Genomic DNA, 21,287 nt, shown 5'->3' on the forward strand with positions numbered 1-21,287 from the left:
AGTCGGTCGGTCGCATGTATGAAAAGGCGAGTCCATTTCCCGGGTTAATATTAGTCACGCTGCCAAAGTACACACAAAGCCATCACTCGTATGTTTTGGGGTGTGGACAGCTTAAACGGGCGAGTGGGCTACAGCGGCAGAACATTAAGTGCTCAAGTCCTCACGTCTGATCATACTGATGAATACTGCATGACTTCACATACTTCACTAAATATCAAAAGAATCTGTATTCGAACATGGATGCTAATGGAGAGGCAATTTCTTAAGTTGAGTTTAGTTCATAACTGTGTACGAGGAAAAACGTTTTCAACATTATGAAAATAAAATTGTGACATTGTTATTGCCTCACTAGAGGCATATTTCCTCCCCACCTTTACCAGTTTTTCTTCCAGAGTCCCCCCTCCCCCTCCACTGTGATCTTTCCCTCCCCCTCTTGATTGATGGACTTCCTGAAAGGTGGGAGGGTGTTCGTCAGGAAATGAGGCAGGCAGCAGACTAAACATTGCCGCCACTCTTCCACTTTGTGTGCCCCTTGCACTTAACACTTGAAAGTTGGCTTTTGTTATCCTCAGCCCCCAATGTAGATCATGTTGAGCTCAACTGCCATTGGAAGGCCTGAAAATAAAAAATGAGGAAAAACAGCATCGATAATATTGTACATTGTAAGGGGTAGGGTATTAACAATTAAATAGAATGTAAAATCATTTTAAAACTAATAATTTAATGTTGCTATTCACATCAGTGTGCTGCTCCTTCTAGTTTGCACACTTTGGCCACCAGGAGGCAGTATGGTTTAAAACAGCAGACACCAACAAAAAATAAACTTCTTTTCCTACTCCTCTGTAAGTTATTGTATTAAATGCCATTTTTCGTAGAAGAAACAGAATATATTCCTTTGGATATTGTTTTGGTCCTGAAAACTGCTTATTTTTTTTAAATATTTTTATTTAAAAAAATAACATCTTAAAATAGGTCTGATTATTCCAATTATTTGCAGATTTTCACTCTTTGCGTGGAACCCTGAGGAAAAGTCAAGAAAAATGATTTTACAGGATAAATATTTGAATATGAAGTCGCCATTTGACATTGATTAATATGTAATATTTGGAGAGAAAAAAATCTTCACTATTTGAAGTGTGAAATTGAGGAATAACAAAAACATGAATTCTTAATTTTGGAAGAAATTTTGTAATCTTTCATGTAATGTTATTAAAAAGCCATACCTACAACAAAAAAAAGTATTTTACAAGGTAATGTAACATATTTGTATCTTAACTTTATTTTTTTTTTTTTTGAAAAATGTATCATTTGACAAGAAAGATGCAATTATGCATTTAGGTCAAACTGTATTGACAAAAAAAATCTGAATGTTACAGAATATGAAATGTATTATTTATTGGGGGTGTATAATTTGATATATTTAATGGTTATGAAACTGCAATAAAAAAGCTTTAAAAGTTTGCATCTGGTAGTGATGCGTGTTGTTAAGTAAATGTAGTCACAAGTCAATTTGATCAGGTGCAGGTATAAAGCATAATTACTAATATTTGTACTATAAAGCATTCACTTCCATACTCCTAAAGTTTATCCTGGCATCTAAAGGAATAAATGTACTACGCACACATGCAAATATATGCCGTGATGCATCAATAGTGAAAGAAGGTCCTATGTGGGATTATATAATATGGCGTGAAGAGGTGTTTTTTTTTTTTTTTTTTTTTTTTTTTTTTTTTTTACCTCGTGTCGTATGTGTTCAGTGTCATTGAAAGCCCCCCAACCCAACCCTTCACCCTTTCCGCTGAGTGTATATCACACACTCCAGGTGTGCGTGTGTTTGCGCGCCTGTGTGTGGCGTGAGGAGGAGGAGGAGGAGGAGCAGGAGGAGCAGGAGGAGCTGTGTGTTGACCCGAAGAATGACATCTTTGTGCGCCTCGACCCTATACAGCGGCACTCGGATATTTTTGATCAAGTCAAAATAGAACAAGGGCGGAATTTTACAAGGGCAAAAAAAAAAAATAATTTATAAAAAATGTATGCTAAAATAAAATCGAAATATTGCAAAAATCAAGTTGTGGATTGATAAGGAAACACTTCTGTCATGTTTGTATCTTGAAAACAAAGTTGTATTATTACTGGGGAAAGTGTCATGTTAAGAGCAAAATAATGAGATTGTGCAGTAAAAACGTTTTGTTTTAAATGAATCAAATCATAATTTTACAAGAATAATTTTCATCTAAGAATAAAGTAAAGAGTAAATGTATGCAGAAAAGGGAATTTTTCAACGTACAGCATGGAAGGGCTTTTCCGTGCCAGGTGTATGACTAAAATGCCAAACTAGGACAAAAAAAAAATGGCAAATTGCACGCACTTAATATAATTCATATTTGGAACGACACATTTTGAATGTATGTAAAGACCCACTATCTTAGTCCAACAACAAAGGGTTTGAAGCAAACATCAAAATAAGGGCCACTCATGCATAAACATTACCATTCAAGGACAGCACAAAACCTCCGAACAAGAAGGTAACAGTGAGTGCAAGAACTAATTTTGTACATTTTCTCACAAAAATCAACTCTCAAAATTTTATATCATTATAGTGAGACTATTTTTGCATATCATTCCAAATCCGCATAAAAAATGATCAAGCCTTACAATTGACCTCTGCATATTCGCAGATTTTTTTCAGTGTTGAGCAGACTGATAGTTGAAACCATTGAATACAGCTTTAAACTGGTTATTAATTTATATATAAATGCAGTAAAATTATAAATAAAAGTCCTCCAGGCATCACTTTATTTTTTTATGTTTTTTTTATTTTAATGTTATTAAATTATAATAATTATAAATTATATTATGTCACAATATGTAAATATTTTAACTTGAATTCAATTCTGATTTTACATGAAAAGTTTATTTTTTTTCCATAGGTTTAGAAAACTAAACTTCACTATATCATTTTAGTGATTTTAAGTCGAATTATGTCCAAAAAGTTTTTTTCATTTTACAAGATAGTTTTATATGAGAAAAAAAACTAATAAATATTTGGATAGTAAATCATTTAGATGACGCATTATAACGTTATGGAAAATTTCTGTAAATTACGAGTGATTTTTCATTTTTACTTTACGCTAAAGTTCTCATATTAGGGGAATGAAGTAGACGCAATGTTACACCTCCCCTGCTACGCATCTGTGCGCATTTGTGGCGTAGGCGGAGCCGCACATTCACCTGAAGAAAGACGTCTTTGTCCGCCACTACCTTATAAAGCAGCCCTCGGACCCTTTCTGGCCTCTTCGCACCCTTTCCCGTACTCGTCACTTGCCAAGATGAGGGCCCCATCTGTCTTTCTTGTGATGGCCGCGTGGGTGTGCGCGTGTTACGCTCAAACCAACAACAGCGTCAACCAGCAGCAGCGCAGCATCTGGGACGAGCCCATCCGCTTTAGCACCAAGAGCAAGGACGCCTGCACCATGGTGGTGTCGGGTGCCTCCGACTATACCCGGCTGCGCGTCTCCTGCAAGGGCCCCGCGCCGCCGGGCGCCGCCCAGGGCCGCGCATACTACTGTGACTTCCAGGGCAAGCCAAACCTGTGCCGCGCCTACAGCCTCAACCCGCGCCACTACTTCACGCAGATCATGTGGGAACTGCGCAAACTGAGCCACGCTTGCCGGGGCGCCAAACTCTACCGGCCTCCCATGTGTAAGAGGCACCCCGACGACGTCCAGATGACTTTCCTGTCCGCCTGGCCCCGAGCCGCCAAGGCCGCCAAAGCCGCTCAGCCCAAACCCGCCGCCACTCTAAAGCCACAGACGCCCGTCAAGCCCCAAGCGGGTAAAGCCGTCCCCGCCCCTGCCAGGAAGACCACACCCAAGCCAGCCAAGACCACCGCGAGGCCTCCGACGGAACTGCCCGTGTCCAAAGCATCTCGCATGGCCACGGAGTACTGCTGGAAGAGCTTCCACGGCATCTGCACCTCCATCATCGGATGGTTCAAAAACTGACGCGGACGGGTGAGTCACGCTACAAGAAAGCATTTGGGTGTGGGGTTCTGTCAAAGTGAAAACAACCCCATAATTTTTGGGCCACGTAAATAGGCACAATTTGCGATGATTTCTTTGCTGATACCTTGTTGCTAGGTAGATTTCACAGGCAGAGTTGAAGCTTCAATCATTAACTCTCCATTGGCCAATTAAAAAAGGAAATGGCTACCGGCATAGTTACGGATTCCCCCACAGAACTACACAAGAATATTTAAGATTGCAATGTAAAAGCTGTTACATTATTTTTGCAATCGTCTTGCATTGTAACGAAAATAGTATTGAGTTGAATCTAAATCTAAAATGTTCATGTGATGCCTCGTGGTAGGCTCCGTAATAGTCAAATTGTTTTGCTTTTAAATTATGCTATTAAGACCATATTATTAAAAAAACACTATAAATATACGAAACATACTCCTGGTATGTAATTGTTTTGTTTGATTTTTTCTTTTTGTACTGACAATCCAAATATACTGTATAATTTGGATTTTTTTCTTACTTTTAAAAAGACTATGATTATGTGGTATTTAATAATTTCCTTTTTATTGTTTTATTTTTTTGCAAATTTGCAAATCATATTTGGTGTATTTCTTTTTTTTTAAACAAAATTCACTTCATATGTAATTTTAATATATGTATAAGCACTTTTAAAAAAAAAAATAAATCATTAAAAAACGTTTTTTGTGATAATATTTAAATTTTATTTATGGAACAGACATTTCACAAAAATATCACTGGTCTGTGTTGAATATAAATCCCATTTGGAAGATTTAAATACTGCCAAAAACAAATAAAATAATGTAAATAAAACTAATACTTACATATTGAATGCAGCCGTTGTGGTACAAGAAAAAAATGTGAAAACACTGAAAATTAAACATTTTTAAAACGTTTCTTGGATATGCTGAATTTATTGAATGAAGCTGTTTTTGTTTCAGGTGGGGGAGACCACTGATGGACTTGACACATGACATCGTCATTCACAACTGTTGTGAGTGACTGCCAGAAACGGAATCAGAATAAAATCAAGAGTTTAATTTTCATTCAGTGCTGTTTTGCCTTCTTTTTTCTTTTTTTTTTTTTTAACTTACTTCTCAAGCCGCTTCCAATCATGCATTCAAAGACCACCTTGTTCCGCACACATCAGCAAGGCGTTTGCCGACCGGACCGAAAAGTTGTTCACGTTTCAGACAAGCTAAACTACACACTAGTCACTATTGAGCTGTGAACACACAAACACGGAGGCGGCCGATCTGTTACACAGACTGGCCTACTGACCTGGAAACAAACGGTTATTGTTAGAATATGAACGGAGAAGCAGGGTACAGTGGGTATAAAAAGTGTACACACCCCTGTTGGAATGCCATTTCTTTTGTAAATAAAAAAAAGAATAAACAACTGAAAAAAATGTGGTTGCATAAGTGTGCACTCCCTATAATTGGAATTACAATTGACTGGAAGCTGTTCCTCGATCACTGAGCCTGAGCATGATGATGTGAGACATCTTTTTCGGTGGGCTGAAAACACACCTAATTTCGGAAGTATGTTAGCTGCCTTCAATATTACACACACAAAAACTGCCTTAGAGCGCCCAGTAGAAATGTTGTTTGAAAAATAAATACAATAAAATAGAAGAAAAAAAAACATACGCAGACACTAGTTTAACCGATCAACCTGAAATTGGTTGAACGCACCAAAAAGTCTCAAGGGCCCATGCCAAAATCTAAAAAAATTAACAAGTTGATCTGAAACAATCTTTATGCATGTGAATTTAATGAACAAGGGGCCTGGAATTATGGAAAATTTGCCTCTTGATGCAGTTTCACTGATCAAGAAATTGGGTAGACGTCTCAAAACTCTCAAAGTACCCATTTCTGAAATTGAACAGGAAGTTGTCAATTCTGATCGGAAATTGCAATTTTGAGGTGAAATTTAATCACAAACAACCCTGGAAAGTGAGAAAAATTTAAATCCCAGACACCATCTCCATCAAGTCTGATGAATCGATGCCTTAAGATGAACAGGAAGTCGAGCATTTTTACTGAAAGCGGCCATTTTGGATGAATTCCATGGCTCACACTGTGACAAACCCAACCTGGGAAATGTCCTCAAATGAGCACCAATTTTTAATGTATCGTATACAGAGCGGCAATGCTAATTTGCCTCGAATTTTCCTCTACATCAACTCATAGTACAACTGCTGCCTGACAGTTGAGAGTTTCTGGGTTTCTGTTTTCTCCAGGTGACTTCGACTTCCTCCCAAATTCCCGAGAAATTTTAGCTTCACAGGAGGCAGAATTATCCGTTCGTGTGAATGCCCGTTTGCCGATATGTGCCCTTCGATTGAATCGTCGTTAAGCTTTGGGACCATCAAATCTGGCAGCGAGCACCCTTTGATTAAGCTCCCACGCTCAGTATTCCAAACAGATACCCAAAATTATGCAACATCAATTCTAAGATTTAATAACTTGTGAGCTTTAGCAACATAAACTGAATCACCTTTGTCTTGTTGCTAGTCAGATTAGCTAGAGCCTACCGACTAATGAAAAAAAAAAAATATGTGGTGGTCCATAGGCTCTCTCTAGTGGTAGGTGAAGAATCACTGAAATAAATGCAAGGACTAAGGTGCTTTAAAAGGACAAGGAGGAACGAGGATGGAGGGCGATTTTGTTTTCTGAATAAGGACGGAGTAGTAAGGATGGAAGGGTGCCCAGGTCGAGGATGGAGTACGGATCGAAAAAAAAAATAAATAAAAAAAAATAAAAAAAATCGGGTACACTGCCCATCTCTGGCTGGCATTCCAGTTCAGGGCGTCCCCCGCCTACTCCCCGAAGATAGCTGGGATAGGCTCCAGCGACCCTTGTGAGGACAAGCGGTACAGATAATGGATGGATGGATGTTAACATGTTACATTATATGTACTTTTGCCAGTATTTTTGTTCTCATATGGTGAGCAGTTGGTACCAATAAAAATGTTTTTGCGTCCACATTCAATGCATTTCTATTTTTTTAATACATTTGTTTCTAGTGACTTTTCAAAATTGTATTTGGTTCAATATATTTATTTTACTAGCGCATACTTTTCCGCTTTATTGCCCTTTTAAAATACTATCGTTTACTTGATTCTCATCTTTGCGCATCCAAAGTCAAACCACACGACAATAATTTGATTGTACTTCATCAACTGAAAACTTTATTATTTGAGCAACTGTCAAACCAACAAGTGCAAACACATGGAAGTGAGATCCTTCGTAAAATTAGCGGACCGTCTGTTAAAAAGCGGGATGGACATGAAAGTGAAACGTTAGCTACCTTTCAAAGATGGGCTATCAGATTTCCAAAAACACTCGACGGCTCGTCCATCAGCGACACATGCAATACGTTAATGCGGTGAGTAACTTTGAGCGAGCTTAGTCGTCTCCCAAGATCACTGTAGGTGGGATTCACGTTAACCACTGTTGCCACGGTTACGCGTCATCCCCACCGCAGAGAAGGAGTAATGCCTTGCGGTAGTCTCCGCCAGTGTCGCCCTGGATAAACAAACAAACAAACAAACAAAACACATACACAAAAAGTTTGAGAGTGATGACACCCTTCATAATTTCTCATCAATAATCAGTTCATCAGTAGCCTCCAGCTCAATTTTCAAGCTCTTGCTTATTTTATTAAACAAACATCCAATAGTGTCAATATTTATGTAAAACAATAACTTTGATCATGACAAAATTAATTTGTTTAGTATTTAGTCCATCATTTTAGCTACAAATAGGCTTTGAAATATAAGCATTTGCCAGACCAATATTAAAATTAAATTATTAAAATATTGAATCATGATTCAGTTTAAAGGGAAAAAAATGTAATACAAGATTCAGTCATAATTTTTTGAGGAAAATGTAAAAATATTATTATTAAAAATATTATGAAGTCGCAAGTTTACAAAAATGTCAAAACAAAAAAAGAAAAGTAGAATTTTAAGGGGGGGTTTCGAGCCCAAGAATATCCTAAATTTACTAAAAAGAAAAAATATTAAAAACAATAAACCAAACCATAATTTTATGAAAAAAGGCTAAATAAGAAAATAATTCAAGTCAAAATATTCTAAGACTGAATGAAGTTGCAACAATCAAGAATAAAAGGGGGACTTTTGTGAGACAAAAAATATATTAAAAGAATTAAGTCAAAGCATTACTAGAAAAAAAGTTGAAGTAATAAAACAGATTTTTTTGGTGGGGTAATAAAAGGCAAAATATTCAAATAAGTAAAATTTCACCAGAAAAAAAGTCTGAATATTAAAAGAATGAAATTCAAATAAAAAAAAAATACAAATTCGAATTGATAATGTTCCAAGAAAATAGCAGCATTAAAACAATAATATTAAAGAATAAGATGTTGTTTTTACGAGAGAAAATAAAAGGTCTAAATATGAGCAGAATGCGGCGACGTTATCGTGTGTACCTTGATCATGGAATGGAGGGAGCAGGCAAACATCCTCCGGAATTCTGTTCTGATGTCCAACAGGTCCACCTCGCTGCGACTGGCCATCACTCGGATCACTATGTTGTCATCGGTTCCTGCACCCTGAAAACATACAAACGCAATTAATATCCATATATACAGTATAGATTAACATTTATCCATCCATCGTTCGTCATACCTTCATTGCGTAGTACAGAGTCTCAGCAAAATAGGCCGGGACGCTCCTAGCGCACTTCACTATAGAAGGAAATATTAATGATTTATTATGTTTTAATTATACAATAATTAAGTCACAGTACTTACGAAGAATAAAAATTGAAATATTTCAAGAATAATGCCAGAATTTTACAGGAACAAAAGTGAGAGTTTTGCACAAAAAAAAAAAAAAAAAGAAAGGGTTAAGTCTTAATTTGACTAGAATAATAGTTCTAAATTAGAAGCGGAAAAAAATTACTAACAATTTTTTTGGGTTTGTTTTTACAAAACAAAGAAGTGTGAATATTTCAAGAAAGAAGCTGTAATTGTCCCATCACATTAAAACAATAAAGTAAATATTTTTCTACAATAAGAAAGTCATTACAGTACAAGTGGCCAAATCATAACGTTATAAAAAAAGTTAAAAAAAAAAATCTAAAGGATAAACAACAGCAGTAGTAGTTGTATTACAAAAAAGTCGTAATTTTAGTGCATTTTTTTATTAAAAGAAAAAGGTTATCATTTTACAGTAAAAGGTAGAGACATTAAAAAAAATATTTTAGATGTATAGAGAATCAAGAAAATCTTAAAAAGGATGACGTTCTAATCTGAAACAAATATTAAAAAAAATTAAAATACCCCCAAAATATTTTCTAATTCTACAAAAAAAGTCTGAATTTATGAGATAAAAAATATTAGAATGACATAACAATATTACAATGAGAACGAAAGTCATAATATAATTAAGAATTAAGACTAAATATTGTAAGAAAAGTGGTAGTTTTTCAAGAATAGTAATCTCACTAAAAGAATAGTCATACTAGAATTTTCCACGCAAAAAGAAAGTTGTTGAATGTGTCTTTCCGCTTTCATACCGACAGCGAGCAGCAGCTCTCTGAGGCTGCCTGACGTCTCCCTCCTGATGCTCTCCTCCATCTCGTAGCCTGACAGCTTCATGTAGGCATCAAACACTGGGGGGGAGAGCACACAAAACTGAGCTGACAAACTCATCGTTACTGCGCTTCATGCTGGCCTGTCCTCAAACCTTTCCTGAGGTGCTGGGCGCTGCGGTTTCCCAGGATGGTGACAAATGTCTGCTCGTCGGTGCCGAACTTATGCTCGCCGGCCTTGAACAGGACCTATGAATGATGACATTTTGAGATATCGAGAATCACAAGACAAGACTCTCAAAAACATCCCTCTAGTTAGTTGAAAGTAATCACAAGCTAGCTAACCAAGAATGAACTTGGACTTGTGGTCAGTTTGCTGACTAACAAGATAACTAAATACAGAGGTGTTTTCTAGCGAACGAACTAGATAACTAGCATGCTAACTGACAACAACAAAACAACCTACAGTTAGCTGGTGTTTGCCAATTAACAGAGGTGGGCATTTTTCAAAATTTTGCTGGTCCATCAATCGTCACTCGTCAGTGGCCAGGTTACCCATCTGTCATTCGTCAGTTTGTTTTTTTTAGAGTGCCCTCGTCAGCAAACCACGCGTCCGTCAGTGCATCACTGACGAAATGCCCAGCTCTGCTAACTAACTGGCTAGCTTGATGACTATGTAACTTAATATCTTCTAAATATTTTCTAATATCTTCTAATTAAAATCAGCTAACTGATGAAGCAAGCCAAATAATGAGAAGAAAAGTAACTGATTTAGTTTCTGGTTAACTAGGTAGTTATTTTTATTTCTTTTTTAAATTAATGAGTTGTGTTCCAACATTACCCCTGAAATTGAGAGTATCTACTTAAGTGAAATAAATGGTTCCAAAATGTAGGTTTGAACATGCAATAGCCCGTTTTGACCAACAGATGGAGCTGGAGCATCATTCCAGTTAATGTAGGAATATGACAACGTCACCCAAAACAAATCACAGTCTGTCAAAATGTTGAGTATAAAGAACTTCGAAAAACGGATGAGTATTTGAGATATTTATTTTTTTAGTGTGGAAAAAAAAAAAAGGCCTATTAGGGGAACATTTTTGTGTCATATGAAATTGCAAAGAAAATCTGGTCAAAGAAACAATTTCAAATTAGAGTTAACAGTATAAGTTTATTATCTCTCACAAGATCTCCTCAGCCCTTTGGTTTGGGCTGATACTCAGACTCGAATTTCAGTTTAAAATATCCACCAATAAGTGTGTAGGGGTCGGAATTCAGGTAGTTTACCAAAGGCACCACAAAATATCAAATTGACATTATTCGTGACAAGACCGTTGTGGGGTTTTTCATTTATTTATTTCCTATGAAGAATTTTTGAGGTGCTTGATGTGTTCATTCCATATTTTGTTTTTAATTCCACAGAAATGGCACCCACTTTGAATTGTTGCTAGTTAAAGTGTCGCACGGCGAGGTCAAGGAAATCACAGGCTAACTAAAAGACTTTGGGTGGATCTCATCTCTTAAATGCAACGCTCCTAGCTCCTTGATTCTTCAATCGCTAATTAGAAGTTGTTCTTATGCTGGCATATGAACAGGATGTCAATCAACTTAAATGCTGCCATAGTTATTAAAGTTGGCTTGTTAAAAAAAAAAGCATGTCCAACCTGACATTTTTCACATTTTGAAATATTGTACGGCTTACCTCAGCATCAGCCTGGATTTTTGCCTCCTGGATGCCAGGTTGCCTGTTTGCCTGCGTGGACAGAGTTAAGAGATGAGAAGATCAACTTGCACTATTTAATCTTTGAATAATACATGACTAGAAATATCGCACTACTAATGGAAGACAATTTCCATGGCTCAACATTCAAATGGCTCCTAAGAGACCCGACAGATAGTAGGAGATGTTGCTGACCTGGAGCAGGATGACCAGGAGCCTCTTGAAATGACCTGAGGTGTCTCCTGACACGTCCTCCTCGAGATCGTCATCGTACTCTAGTAAAAGCAGAAACACAACATCCATTTTTGTTACATGTTGGTCATTTTACATAACATTCCATTATTAGCAAACACATTATTATTATTATTATTTTAACTATAATTTCACTTTTTTCATCCAATTTTCATTTTTACTTTCATGTAATTCCATTTAAAAAGTCATATTTTTCTTTCAAGAAAGTGCTACTCCAAAATCAAAACTTTGGTTTGTTCCTCACAAAAACGTTTTGTGTGGAAAAAAAAGTCATATTTGAAAGCTGAAGAAATAAACGTTTCTCTTTACATATGAAAATTTTTTTTTAACAGTGAAATTACACAATTTATGAAATAGTTACAACTTTATGCACAGAAAACCATATTTCTTTTTTGGAAGAAAGTTGTCATAAAGAAAGAAAGGCAGATATTTATGCAGAAGAAAAGACAAATTGTATCAGGGTTTCATTTGGACTCAATCGCTCCTGTAACTCATTATTTGAAAGCAATGAGAACAAAGTTGTGTTGTTAGGACAAAAAAAATCATGAGTTAAAAAAAAAAAATCTTGATTTAATAAAATCACATTTAAAGACATCATTTTGAATTGTAGGAAATTATCCATATTCCAGAGTGTTTGCAACAAATGCACCCTTGAAATTGGATGATGAACAAGTCGATTTATTCCACCCCCCAAAAAAATCTGCGACAGAGCAGAGCTAAGTGTGCGGTGATGCAGTGGCGGAAATTTGTTAACAGGAGGTTACCTTGTCTATAGGCAGCTACGATGTCCTTAACCTGCTGAGCGGTCCTTGAGGCCAGAATCTCCACCAGCACTTTCTCATCAGTGCCTGCTCCCTAGTGATCAAAGAGAGCATTGTCACAGTCCTACTCAAGTAAACAGGACGTACAGCACGCTAAGTGCTGTTATAAGGTGTGTTTGCAAAGTAGCGATGAGTTTTAAAATGACCCAAGTACTAAACGCACAGCCCGCCACTGAAGATAATGCTCAGTTTGGGCCCCCACCCAACCATGTACCTAGACATGAGCAATATTCAGAAAATTTCTCAGTATGACGCGTTGGAATTTTTTACTCTATATTAACTTACCTTGATGGCATTGCGGAGTGACGTGACATCATAGGCAAGGGGTGCGGTCATCAGGGCCACGATGAGCGTCTCAAATTTACCCCCGAGCTCCCCCTTCAGGTCTTGGATGAGATCCTGAAAATGGGACATATGATGTATAAGTGATTTTTTAGTAGCTTGTAAACAAATTGTTGAGTCTCCTGAGTGACTGCTCAACATTCAAGTGTTAAATATGCGACCGTATTTTTCGGACAAAAGGTCACACTATGTTTTCAAAGTTTGGCTTGTCCTGCAACTTTAGACTCAGGTGCAGCTTGTTTCTCCAAACCCTGAGTGACTGGAAGCCACGCTGGCTGAAGATCCAGAGCCACTTTCAAGCAAAGGTTGAGATTCATCCACTCCACTACAGTGTCTGAAACATTCACACAGAAGTACTACCATGCTGAAACACCCAAATCAAACCACAGGTGTGATGCCACAGCTTATCAGGTCAACGCCAAAAGGTAAGGAGAGCTACATTGAGTTCTGGTGGAGGATTAAATAAGTTATTTGACAATAATGAAGTCGTCATCTTGTGAGGGGAAAAAATGGATATTCACAAGTGTCCAATAAGTTATACTTGTACGAGAATTTGGATGGGGGATAAATGAATAAATTTCAAATTTTGCAGCCACCCCCCAAAAAAAAGCCCTATTTTACAAAAATGTAGCTGGTATTTTTATGAGCAAAAAAAAAATCCATCAGGAGAAAAGGATGTAATCTTGTGAGGAAAATGGTTGCACTTGTGAGAATTTTTTAAAAATAATTTTACAAGAATAAAGTCAATTTTTATTTTCAGTGAAAACGTGCTACAAGGAGAAAGTTACAATTTTATGGGGGAAAAAAAGCTATTTTTGTTGAGGTTGTCATTTTCATTAGAATGAAACCATATTTGGAAAAATAAACTTGTAATGTTTAAGAAAAAAGTTGCCCTTTTACAATTAAAAGTTTTTATTAACAGATAAAAAAGTTTTTAAAAATTATATATTACAAGAAAAATGAAGTATTTTTCCAATTTAAAGGAATACATCTCTAATATTTTCTCATGTTCGGGGGAATAAAATGATAAAATTGTGAAAAGAGGCACTTTTTTCCCCCCTTTAAAAAACTAATCATGAGAATAATGTAATTTATCAAGATTAATACAATCAATATTAAAAATGTTTGGATATTCTTTCATCGTTATTGTCTTGGGACTAAAACGTGGCAAAAATTTTAGATTCTTTATCAGGATGGTGTTCCTTTAAAATCGTTCTAAAAGCGACGGTATCCCACCTTTCCGAAGAGAGTCTTGTAGGCGGCGGTAATCTGCTGACGCTGGGCGTTGCTGCGCGATGTCAGCAGCTGCAAGATGGCTTCCTCGTCCGTGCCTGTGACGACACATCATGTTATTGTCACACTCCACGGAGAACAAAAAAAAAAATGTACGGCAACTGTGACATAAAGCGAGGCACTGTGAATACTTTCCGGACGCACTTTATGACATAACAGGCCTGTCCTATCTGTCGCAGCTGCGCCTTGTCTTTCCATTATTGTCTCATCCGCATAATTACAGCGCGTGTTTGCTCGGCCGCTGCTCAAGTTGCACTCATGTTTGCCTGACGAGCACAAACACGGCCGCGAGCAAAGTAGCGGTCAAATGAGGCGTCAGGTGACCTCAACGGAATAGGCGTGACTCCACGTGAGCAAGCGTCTTACCCAGGCCTTTCATGGCCTTGTACAGAACTTCAGCGTCCGTGCTGGCGTTGAAGTTAGCGCTGGCTTTCACGGTTCCTCGGCTGGCCTGCAACGACAACAATAGAAGGTCAGCATCTGACTAATAGGAGGTTCGGAAACATTTTACCGTGTCGACACTTGGAGAAAGAAGGGCGTCATGGTGAAAGCAACAATTTATCTTAAGTTACAGCTGCAGAGAGTACATTTCAAATATATTTTTATATTTTGATATCATGTGAATGTTAGGCTAGTCCGTCAAAAATGCATACGACTATATTTTTTTAACTCCTGATTTCTGTTATGATTTAGCAAAACAGAAGTCTTATGAAGGTCGACTGTTTTATGTGAATGACGTGACAACAAAACTAAAGTTTGACTCATTTTTATCTGAAAGCAATGATACTTTTCACGTCATTCATAGAGTTTATTTTCATACATATTTAATTTGTCCATTTTATATAATTATCATCTGTTAGAAAATATTTCACATCTTAATTATTGGTTGTTTTGAATAACTATTTCAATGCAATACATTGAAATCATGCGGTATTCTACAACAGAAAAGTATAGATATTTAGTGACAATGTATGCTTTGTGTGACCTATATTTTATTCTTTACATGATATTTAAACAGAGTAAAATTATATTTAGAGTTAAATAAAATTTTAACTAATATTACAACAAAAATGTATGACATCTGAAATGCTAAAATATAGTTTAATTACATAATGATGAGGTATCAAGCGATATGGATTTTCTTTTTTTTTTTGTTTTTTTGGGCCAATTATTGTTTGTCTTATGTTGGAATGTGTTTGGAAAAAAAAAACATTGCCGAAAATCTGATCTGCATTTTTTTAAAAAAATTAAAATTAAATTAATCAGTCAGGCTCTAATTATTTTATTTTCAAAATAGCTTGTCCTCATTAGTTTGGCGGCTGAGCTGAAGCCTATCCCAGCAAGAGGAGTACAACCAGAAACTGGAATATTTATACTTTGATATTTTTACCGTATACTGAAAGTTTACATTCATGTGAACAAAAAAAGCAGGAATGTGTGTGCTTACAAATAAATGACAGAATCAGTCACTGAAATGAAAACAGACGTTTATAACAAATCAATAGATCAAACAAAACGGCTCTTGTTTGGCAAAAAAAACCCTCCCAATTCTATCACTTGATAATGGCTCACTGTGGAAAAGAATGTGAACGTCAAACTGATCAATACGCTGAAATACGAAGCTGAGGCGATAAGAATGGAACGTCCACTCCCTCACGTTGCCCAACATGAATGACTAAACGGCCGTGTGGCGTCTCATTCCAAAGCAGGCGAGATGTTTGGAGAGCAAAACCGCAGGAATGTCGCTGCAAGTCTGACGCCAAATCATGTGGAAGGTCAGCCAAAAAAAAAAAAAAACAAACAACAAAAACAAGTGGGCATTTTGTGCTTCTCCAGCCAGGAGGAATTCCGAAATGTTCATGTGCCTGTCCTCATAAACACGCAGAGAGCTGAAATCTAATCAACGTCGACGTGCCTCATCGGACAAAGAACAGCAATATTTGGACAAGAACACAATGTGGATCGTTTCCACCGGAATGTTGGACATCGATTTTTGGAATCTTTTAAGCAAGTGATTCACGGTGTCTGCCTTTGCCAAATTAAAAAGTTGTCACCACAACTAGTTTTTACTGGATGGCAAAAAGAAGAGCAACATATTGGAACCATTTTGTACTGCACAGGATTTCTTGTCTTCTCTTAGTCTTGTTTTTCACTCATAAACCGATTTCAGATTTTCATGTTGCCAATACCTCAAATTAGTTTAAATGTCGTCTTTGCAGGCAAAACGCCAAAAACCCAGCAAAGAGATTTAGTGCGTTATATTAGGGCACAACCAATAGTTTTTTTTTTTTCTGCCAATTACGATATTTGGAGGAAAAATAACCGATTCATCGGACGATTATTTAAAAATATACATCATGAATACATTTACTTATTTTTGGGACCCTTTATGTTCACAACAACAAAGACATGATTTACAAGAAGCTCATTTGATAATTGACAATACTTTGTCTTTTAATATTTAAAGGGATACTTTACTTATTTTGTCATTTTCAGCAAGTTAATATTTTGTCAATTAATTCCCAAACGTCACTATTTTTCTTGTACAAATAATCCATTTAAAAACCCATTTTGTCACTTGGTGTCAACTCAAAATGATTACTTGAGTTCAGGGTTCAGGTATCAAGCAAACTTGCGGACGACACATGACCAAACCCAGAAAACATTACTCCATTATTGTCTTTATATGAAGTGAAAATAAAAACAAGAAATACCTTTCTCATCTTTGACAAAAGTTGCATTTGAAATATGCGATGTATAGAAAGTAAGTTCAACGTCAGGCAATTCTAACACTAATAATTCGCACCAAGCATGAACCTAAATCTTCTCAATGAACATATACTGACAGACATTGCGTCTTATTGAGCATACGCGAGGATGGAGAAGGTTGAAATGAACATAACATGTCCTTCACTTGCTGTCGATCCCCACAGAACAGCATTTACAGTTCCTTCAAAAAGCTACGATCGTATCGGCGTGTAACTGTGAGAACACGGAGAATCGAATCATGAACCTCACGGCTGGGAGACAGGACGTGTTCACCACTAGTGCACTGTGCTGCACGCGCTGTGCACTACTCTTTTGAAATTTGATCTGCTCGATGTGGGTAATGTTTGGAGTTGTGCCTCCTGGGCATCCCACACACATCTCTGCATGAGATGACTTGCGGAAGTGAAGCGCTGTGGAAAAGTTCCTTTTTTTATCCATTCTCACTTCCTGCCAGTGTGACAACACTTTTGTCCGTACATTCTCCAAGGGCGGGTTGAGATCCGACTTTAAAATTTTTGAAAGGGGGCGAGTGGGCTTCTCTTGTCGGAATGTTAACCCTACGTACTATATGTACACACAGAGCAGACTGGCCTTATCAGCCCCACTCCTTTTGTTTATAGACTCTATCCTGTTGCCGTGGATACAGTACAAGGGAAGTCTCTGGCTGGCCACAGATGGCAACCGCCCCATTTGAATGACGATGTAGCAGCTCCACCCTGGGTTTGTGGAAAAGGGATGCTTCTCCTTTTAGATGGAGGGTGGGTTTTGTACTCTGACTGGAATAGGGTGTTTTAAATCAGACAGACAGACAGACACACCCCACCCAAAATGAAAAAGAGCCTACATGAGTCACTCAAACCAAACTTCCCTCTTGCAAAAAAAAAAAAGTTCATTTTACGACCATATGACACATCATCATCCTTGAGCCAGTTACCTTGGAACCATGTAAGAACCTTTCAATTGGCGCGGTGGGTGAGAGGTGCATACAAAATATGTGACTACATTTTTTAATGTATTAAAAGTATTTGAGGATATTTTAGGACTTTTGGGTGAAAGCTCCTGGAAGGCCCCATGCACCAATCTCTGCTGCTTTAACGCTATCACAAATAAGCAAAATCTCCATTGAAATGTCCTGCCTGAGATCGATTACAAACTACAATAAAAAAAGCGCCATTAAATTAACTAAATTACAGTGACACAGTAAACTGGAATGCCGATGATTTACAAATGAATGTTTATGTAGTGCTGAATGTGTCAGTAGAGGGGGGAAAAAGCTGCTCAAGTGTTATGTAATTCGGTGGGGGAAAAAAGTGGGCGTTGTTTTGGGTAGTCTTGAAGCTTTTTTTCTTTTTACTATCATGAGTCATACATTTGCATATATAACGGATCTTCACACTCTGATGACTTTTCACAACTATAGAGAATTGAATTTTGTTTTGATTTAATGTCGTGTATTTCGAAGGAAATGCAAGAAAGTGACTCACCATTTTAACAGAAGTTAATAGTTTTTTTCCGATGAGGAGATCTGCCAAAGGGTAAAAAAAGGAACAAATTTAGACCGGAGTACACAACCACCAAAGTTCGAGCACCAGGTCAAAGTGTCACCTGCCCGAAGATGAGTGCCGACTTACCGCAGAGTTGCAGCTGTCACGCCCGGTTAGTGTGCGAAGGAAAGCGGCGAGGTGAAGCGAGAGAGGACGAGAAGGACAAGGAGGACGAAAAGCTTAAATCCGCTCGGAAAAACTCTACTGGGCGTGAGATTGAGCGAACGCGCCACACCCTGGTGAGCGCAAGGCACCTTGGGAAGTGGAGTTTTTCTCGACTGACTGCCCACGGAGGAAGCGAAAAAACTGAAAACGCTCAAGTTGCCATTTTCGTACACGTTTTGGGTCACTAACTTGTCTCTTTGTGTAGGAGAAAGGTTACATATTCACTGCAATGCAACTTGGTCACGTATTTGTTTCTTCCTAATTAAAACACTTCACTGTGGGCTTCTTTTAAAGTAACAAAAAATTTATCTTTTTTTTTTCTTTTTCTTTTTTTTTAACTGGTGGGATTGGGCTTCCACAGCTCGGTGACCGACTGGGTCGTACTTTTTTTTAAAACTTAAACTTTTTTGAACATTGAAAATTACAAATACTTACATGTCAACCAAAATAGATATATAAAACAAAAAAGGCGATTAATAGGTAATAAAATATATTAAAAAGTCGGCATTTCCATTCAAAAAAGAAAATAAGAGAGCATAATTGATTAATACAATTCGAAACAATAGATATTTACCAATGTTCCATAGTTGCTTGTTTCTATTATCTTAAGGCATAAGAAAAACATTTTAAAGTCAATCATAAATCCTGGGAAGGTGGGCTTACTATTTCTCCATTTGGCACATGTATACGATATTTACCCAACACCGATAGGGAAGCACGTCTGCCTCACAGTTCAGAGATGCAGCGTTCATTTCCGGCTTGGCCTTCCCGTGTTACTTTTGCATGTTCTCTTTGTGACTGCGTAGGTTTTCCCGGGTTCTTCTTTTTCCTCATATACTCAAAAGACATACAGTTCTTGATAAGTTAATAGCACACTCTAATTAGCCCAAGGTGTGAGCGTGAGCGCAAGAGGTTATTCGGAGTGTTGGGAAGTTCTTGAAGGATTCGTTCAAAAAGAATGAATCTTTTAAATGAATGTGAGTGAATGGATCACTTCCTCAAGTGATTCGTTCTTTTCTTAGTACATTTGAACTTAAGAACGCACATTTCGTCAATCATTGCCAACGACAAATCAGCAGCTAGCTCATTCACTACTAGCCAATTAAAAAAAAAAAAGATCTTTTACGTCTTTAGCCGTCAATGGCAGTAAATGAGCTAGTGTTGTTGTTGTTTGTTGGGCAGTTGGTAAACAAATCTTATGAACGATTATTTTTGCTGAACTCATTCTAATGACTCAGTTCACGTAAAAGAACTGTCATGTACATCACTAGTTGTTCTTCTTTGTGTGTCCTGCGATTGGCTGGTAACCAGTTCAAGGTGTGGCCCTCCTTTGCAGGAAGACTCGCCTATTCTATAACCTACATGTCATTTTGTGATTGCATTATTATACAGTGTCATCAGTTTTACCAGAACAGCTAAAGTGAGTGTGTCCTACTCTGCAGCGAAAGCGGCAGCATATAAGGATATATCTATACTATCGGGTAAAGTTCTCAAAAAAAAGGGCATGTCACAAGTACCTTTGTTAAAATCTAGGAATAAAACTATTAGGAAGGTAACGATTCCCTCAAGCCCGGATTGGATTTTCAATTTTCAGTCCCCGATATCGACTCAATTGAATTTTTTTTTTTTTTTAGTTGCTGCCACTAATGTCTCTGTGTGCCCGCATGGTGCTGCAGCCATTCACAAAAGCAATTTGTATTGATGTGTAAAAACCTATTGCATTTTTTCATGTCATTGTCCGGTGCGCTTGAACAACCATCCGCGCTCACACTCATACCGAGAGGCAATTTAGAGTGTTCAATCAACCTGCCATGCATGTTTTTGGAATGTGGGAGGAAACCGGAGTACCCGGAGGAAACCCACCCAGGCACGGGGAGAACATGCAAACTCCACACAGGATGGCGGGAGCAGGGATGGAACCCACGACCGGTGCTGTCTCTGACTGTGAGGCCATTGTGCTAACCAGTCGGGCACCGTGCCGCTCATTTAAACATATTTTTTTTTTACCTGTACACTAATCAATTATTTTTTTTAATGTAGAGATGACTAAAATCATATGAATAAATTTAGGGTAATGTACTCTAATTAGGAAAAAAATACACCTCAATTGATTTTTTATTTAGTTTTTATTTAATCTTAATACAAATTGTTTTTTGTTTTGTGGTATGTGCCTGAGGAACAACCCACAAACATATATTTTTCTTTTGTTTAGAACTGTACCTTAGCATATTCTAACGACTTGGTAGGTTATTCGGCATTGTTAGGTGTTGCCTTTAATGGCTTGTGTCAAATGGCTCGTCATGTGTTGCTCTGAGTGCTGAGTTTTCCGGGTTTATAAATGCAACACATGGTACGTGGTCGCAGAGTGACCGTAAGAGCGTCATGGCACACGTGCTACTGCTGTTGTTGTTGTTGTTGTTGAGCAACGAGATAATTCGGGCCAACCACTGGGCTTTACAGTATCTACAAGTGAATGGGAATAAACAAGATACAGTACAGTATACAGGACAGTTGTTCTATGCCACAACGTGGTTCACTTTTTATTGTTTCACTGTATCGCAGTTCAATAAACACAAACATAGAGCTTTTGTTGAGCTGGCATTAAAAAAAAAAAGGAACCTCTGATTGGCTCGTTTGGCATACGGCCGAGTAAATTTCCACCGCCTCCTTATTAGCATTCATAAATAATGTAGGGAGGAGGTGGATTTCCTTTCACAGGTTTATTGTCTTGGCAAGACTTGCACACAACGATAGACAATTATTCTGAAACGAGTGTCTGCATG

General features: G+C 37.5%; 2 protein-coding genes across 2 annotated transcripts; one reads left to right on the forward strand and one right to left on the reverse strand.

Moving 5' to 3' along the window:
• Positions 1-3,309: 3,309 nt before the first annotated feature.
• Positions 3,310-5,084, forward strand: LOC148331899 (fibroblast growth factor-binding protein 2-like). The gene is made up of 2 exons (XM_088303306.1): positions 3,310-4,013; positions 4,979-5,084. Exon 1 carries the CDS (start codon positions 3,330-3,332, stop codon positions 4,002-4,004), a length of 675 nt encoding a protein of 224 aa, XP_088159432.1. The 5' UTR covers positions 3,310-3,329; the 3' UTR covers positions 4,005-4,013; positions 4,979-5,084.
• A 2,121-nt stretch (positions 5,085-7,205) lies between these two features.
• anxa5b (annexin A5b) lies at positions 7,206-18,577 on the reverse strand. Its single transcript, XM_088303301.1, has 13 exons — positions 18,427-18,577; positions 18,280-18,320; positions 14,393-14,477; positions 13,970-14,064; positions 12,677-12,790; positions 12,335-12,425; positions 11,514-11,593; positions 11,301-11,351; positions 9,757-9,850; positions 9,587-9,682; positions 8,695-8,753; positions 8,496-8,618; positions 7,206-7,570 (listed from the first exon to the last, which is right to left on the reverse strand). Exons 2-13 carry the CDS (start codon positions 18,280-18,282, stop codon positions 7,508-7,510), a joined length of 954 nt encoding a protein of 317 aa, XP_088159427.1. The 5' UTR covers positions 18,283-18,320; positions 18,427-18,577; the 3' UTR covers positions 7,206-7,507.
• Between the last annotated feature and the right edge of the window lie 2,710 nt (positions 18,578-21,287).

The sequence above is a fragment of the Idiotropiscis lumnitzeri genome, chromosome 8 (assembly GCF_059441095.1).
Source record: "Idiotropiscis lumnitzeri isolate Australia: NSW breed Sydney's pygmy pipehorse chromosome 8, RoL_Ilum_1.0, whole genome shotgun sequence".
Classification (NCBI taxonomy): Eukaryota; Metazoa; Chordata; class Actinopteri; order Syngnathiformes; family Syngnathidae; genus Idiotropiscis; species Idiotropiscis lumnitzeri.

What these genes read in the sequence shown, in the direction of transcription:
- anxa5b (XM_088303301.1), bottom strand. An exon ending in ACAAGACTCTCTTCGGAAAG is followed by an intron (nt 12,791 to 13,969) that starts GTGGGATACCGT and finishes TCCCATTTTCAG; the next exon opens with GATCTCATCCAAGACCTGAA. An exon ending in TCCTGGTCATCCTGCTCCAG is followed by an intron (nt 11,352 to 11,513) that starts GTCAGCAACATC and finishes CTGTCCACGCAG; the next exon opens with GCAAACAGGCAACCTGGCAT.
- LOC148331899 (XM_088303306.1), top strand. Translation starts at nt 3,330, where the DNA reads ATGAGGGCCCCATCTGTCTTTCTTGTGATGGCCGCGTGGGTGTGCGCG.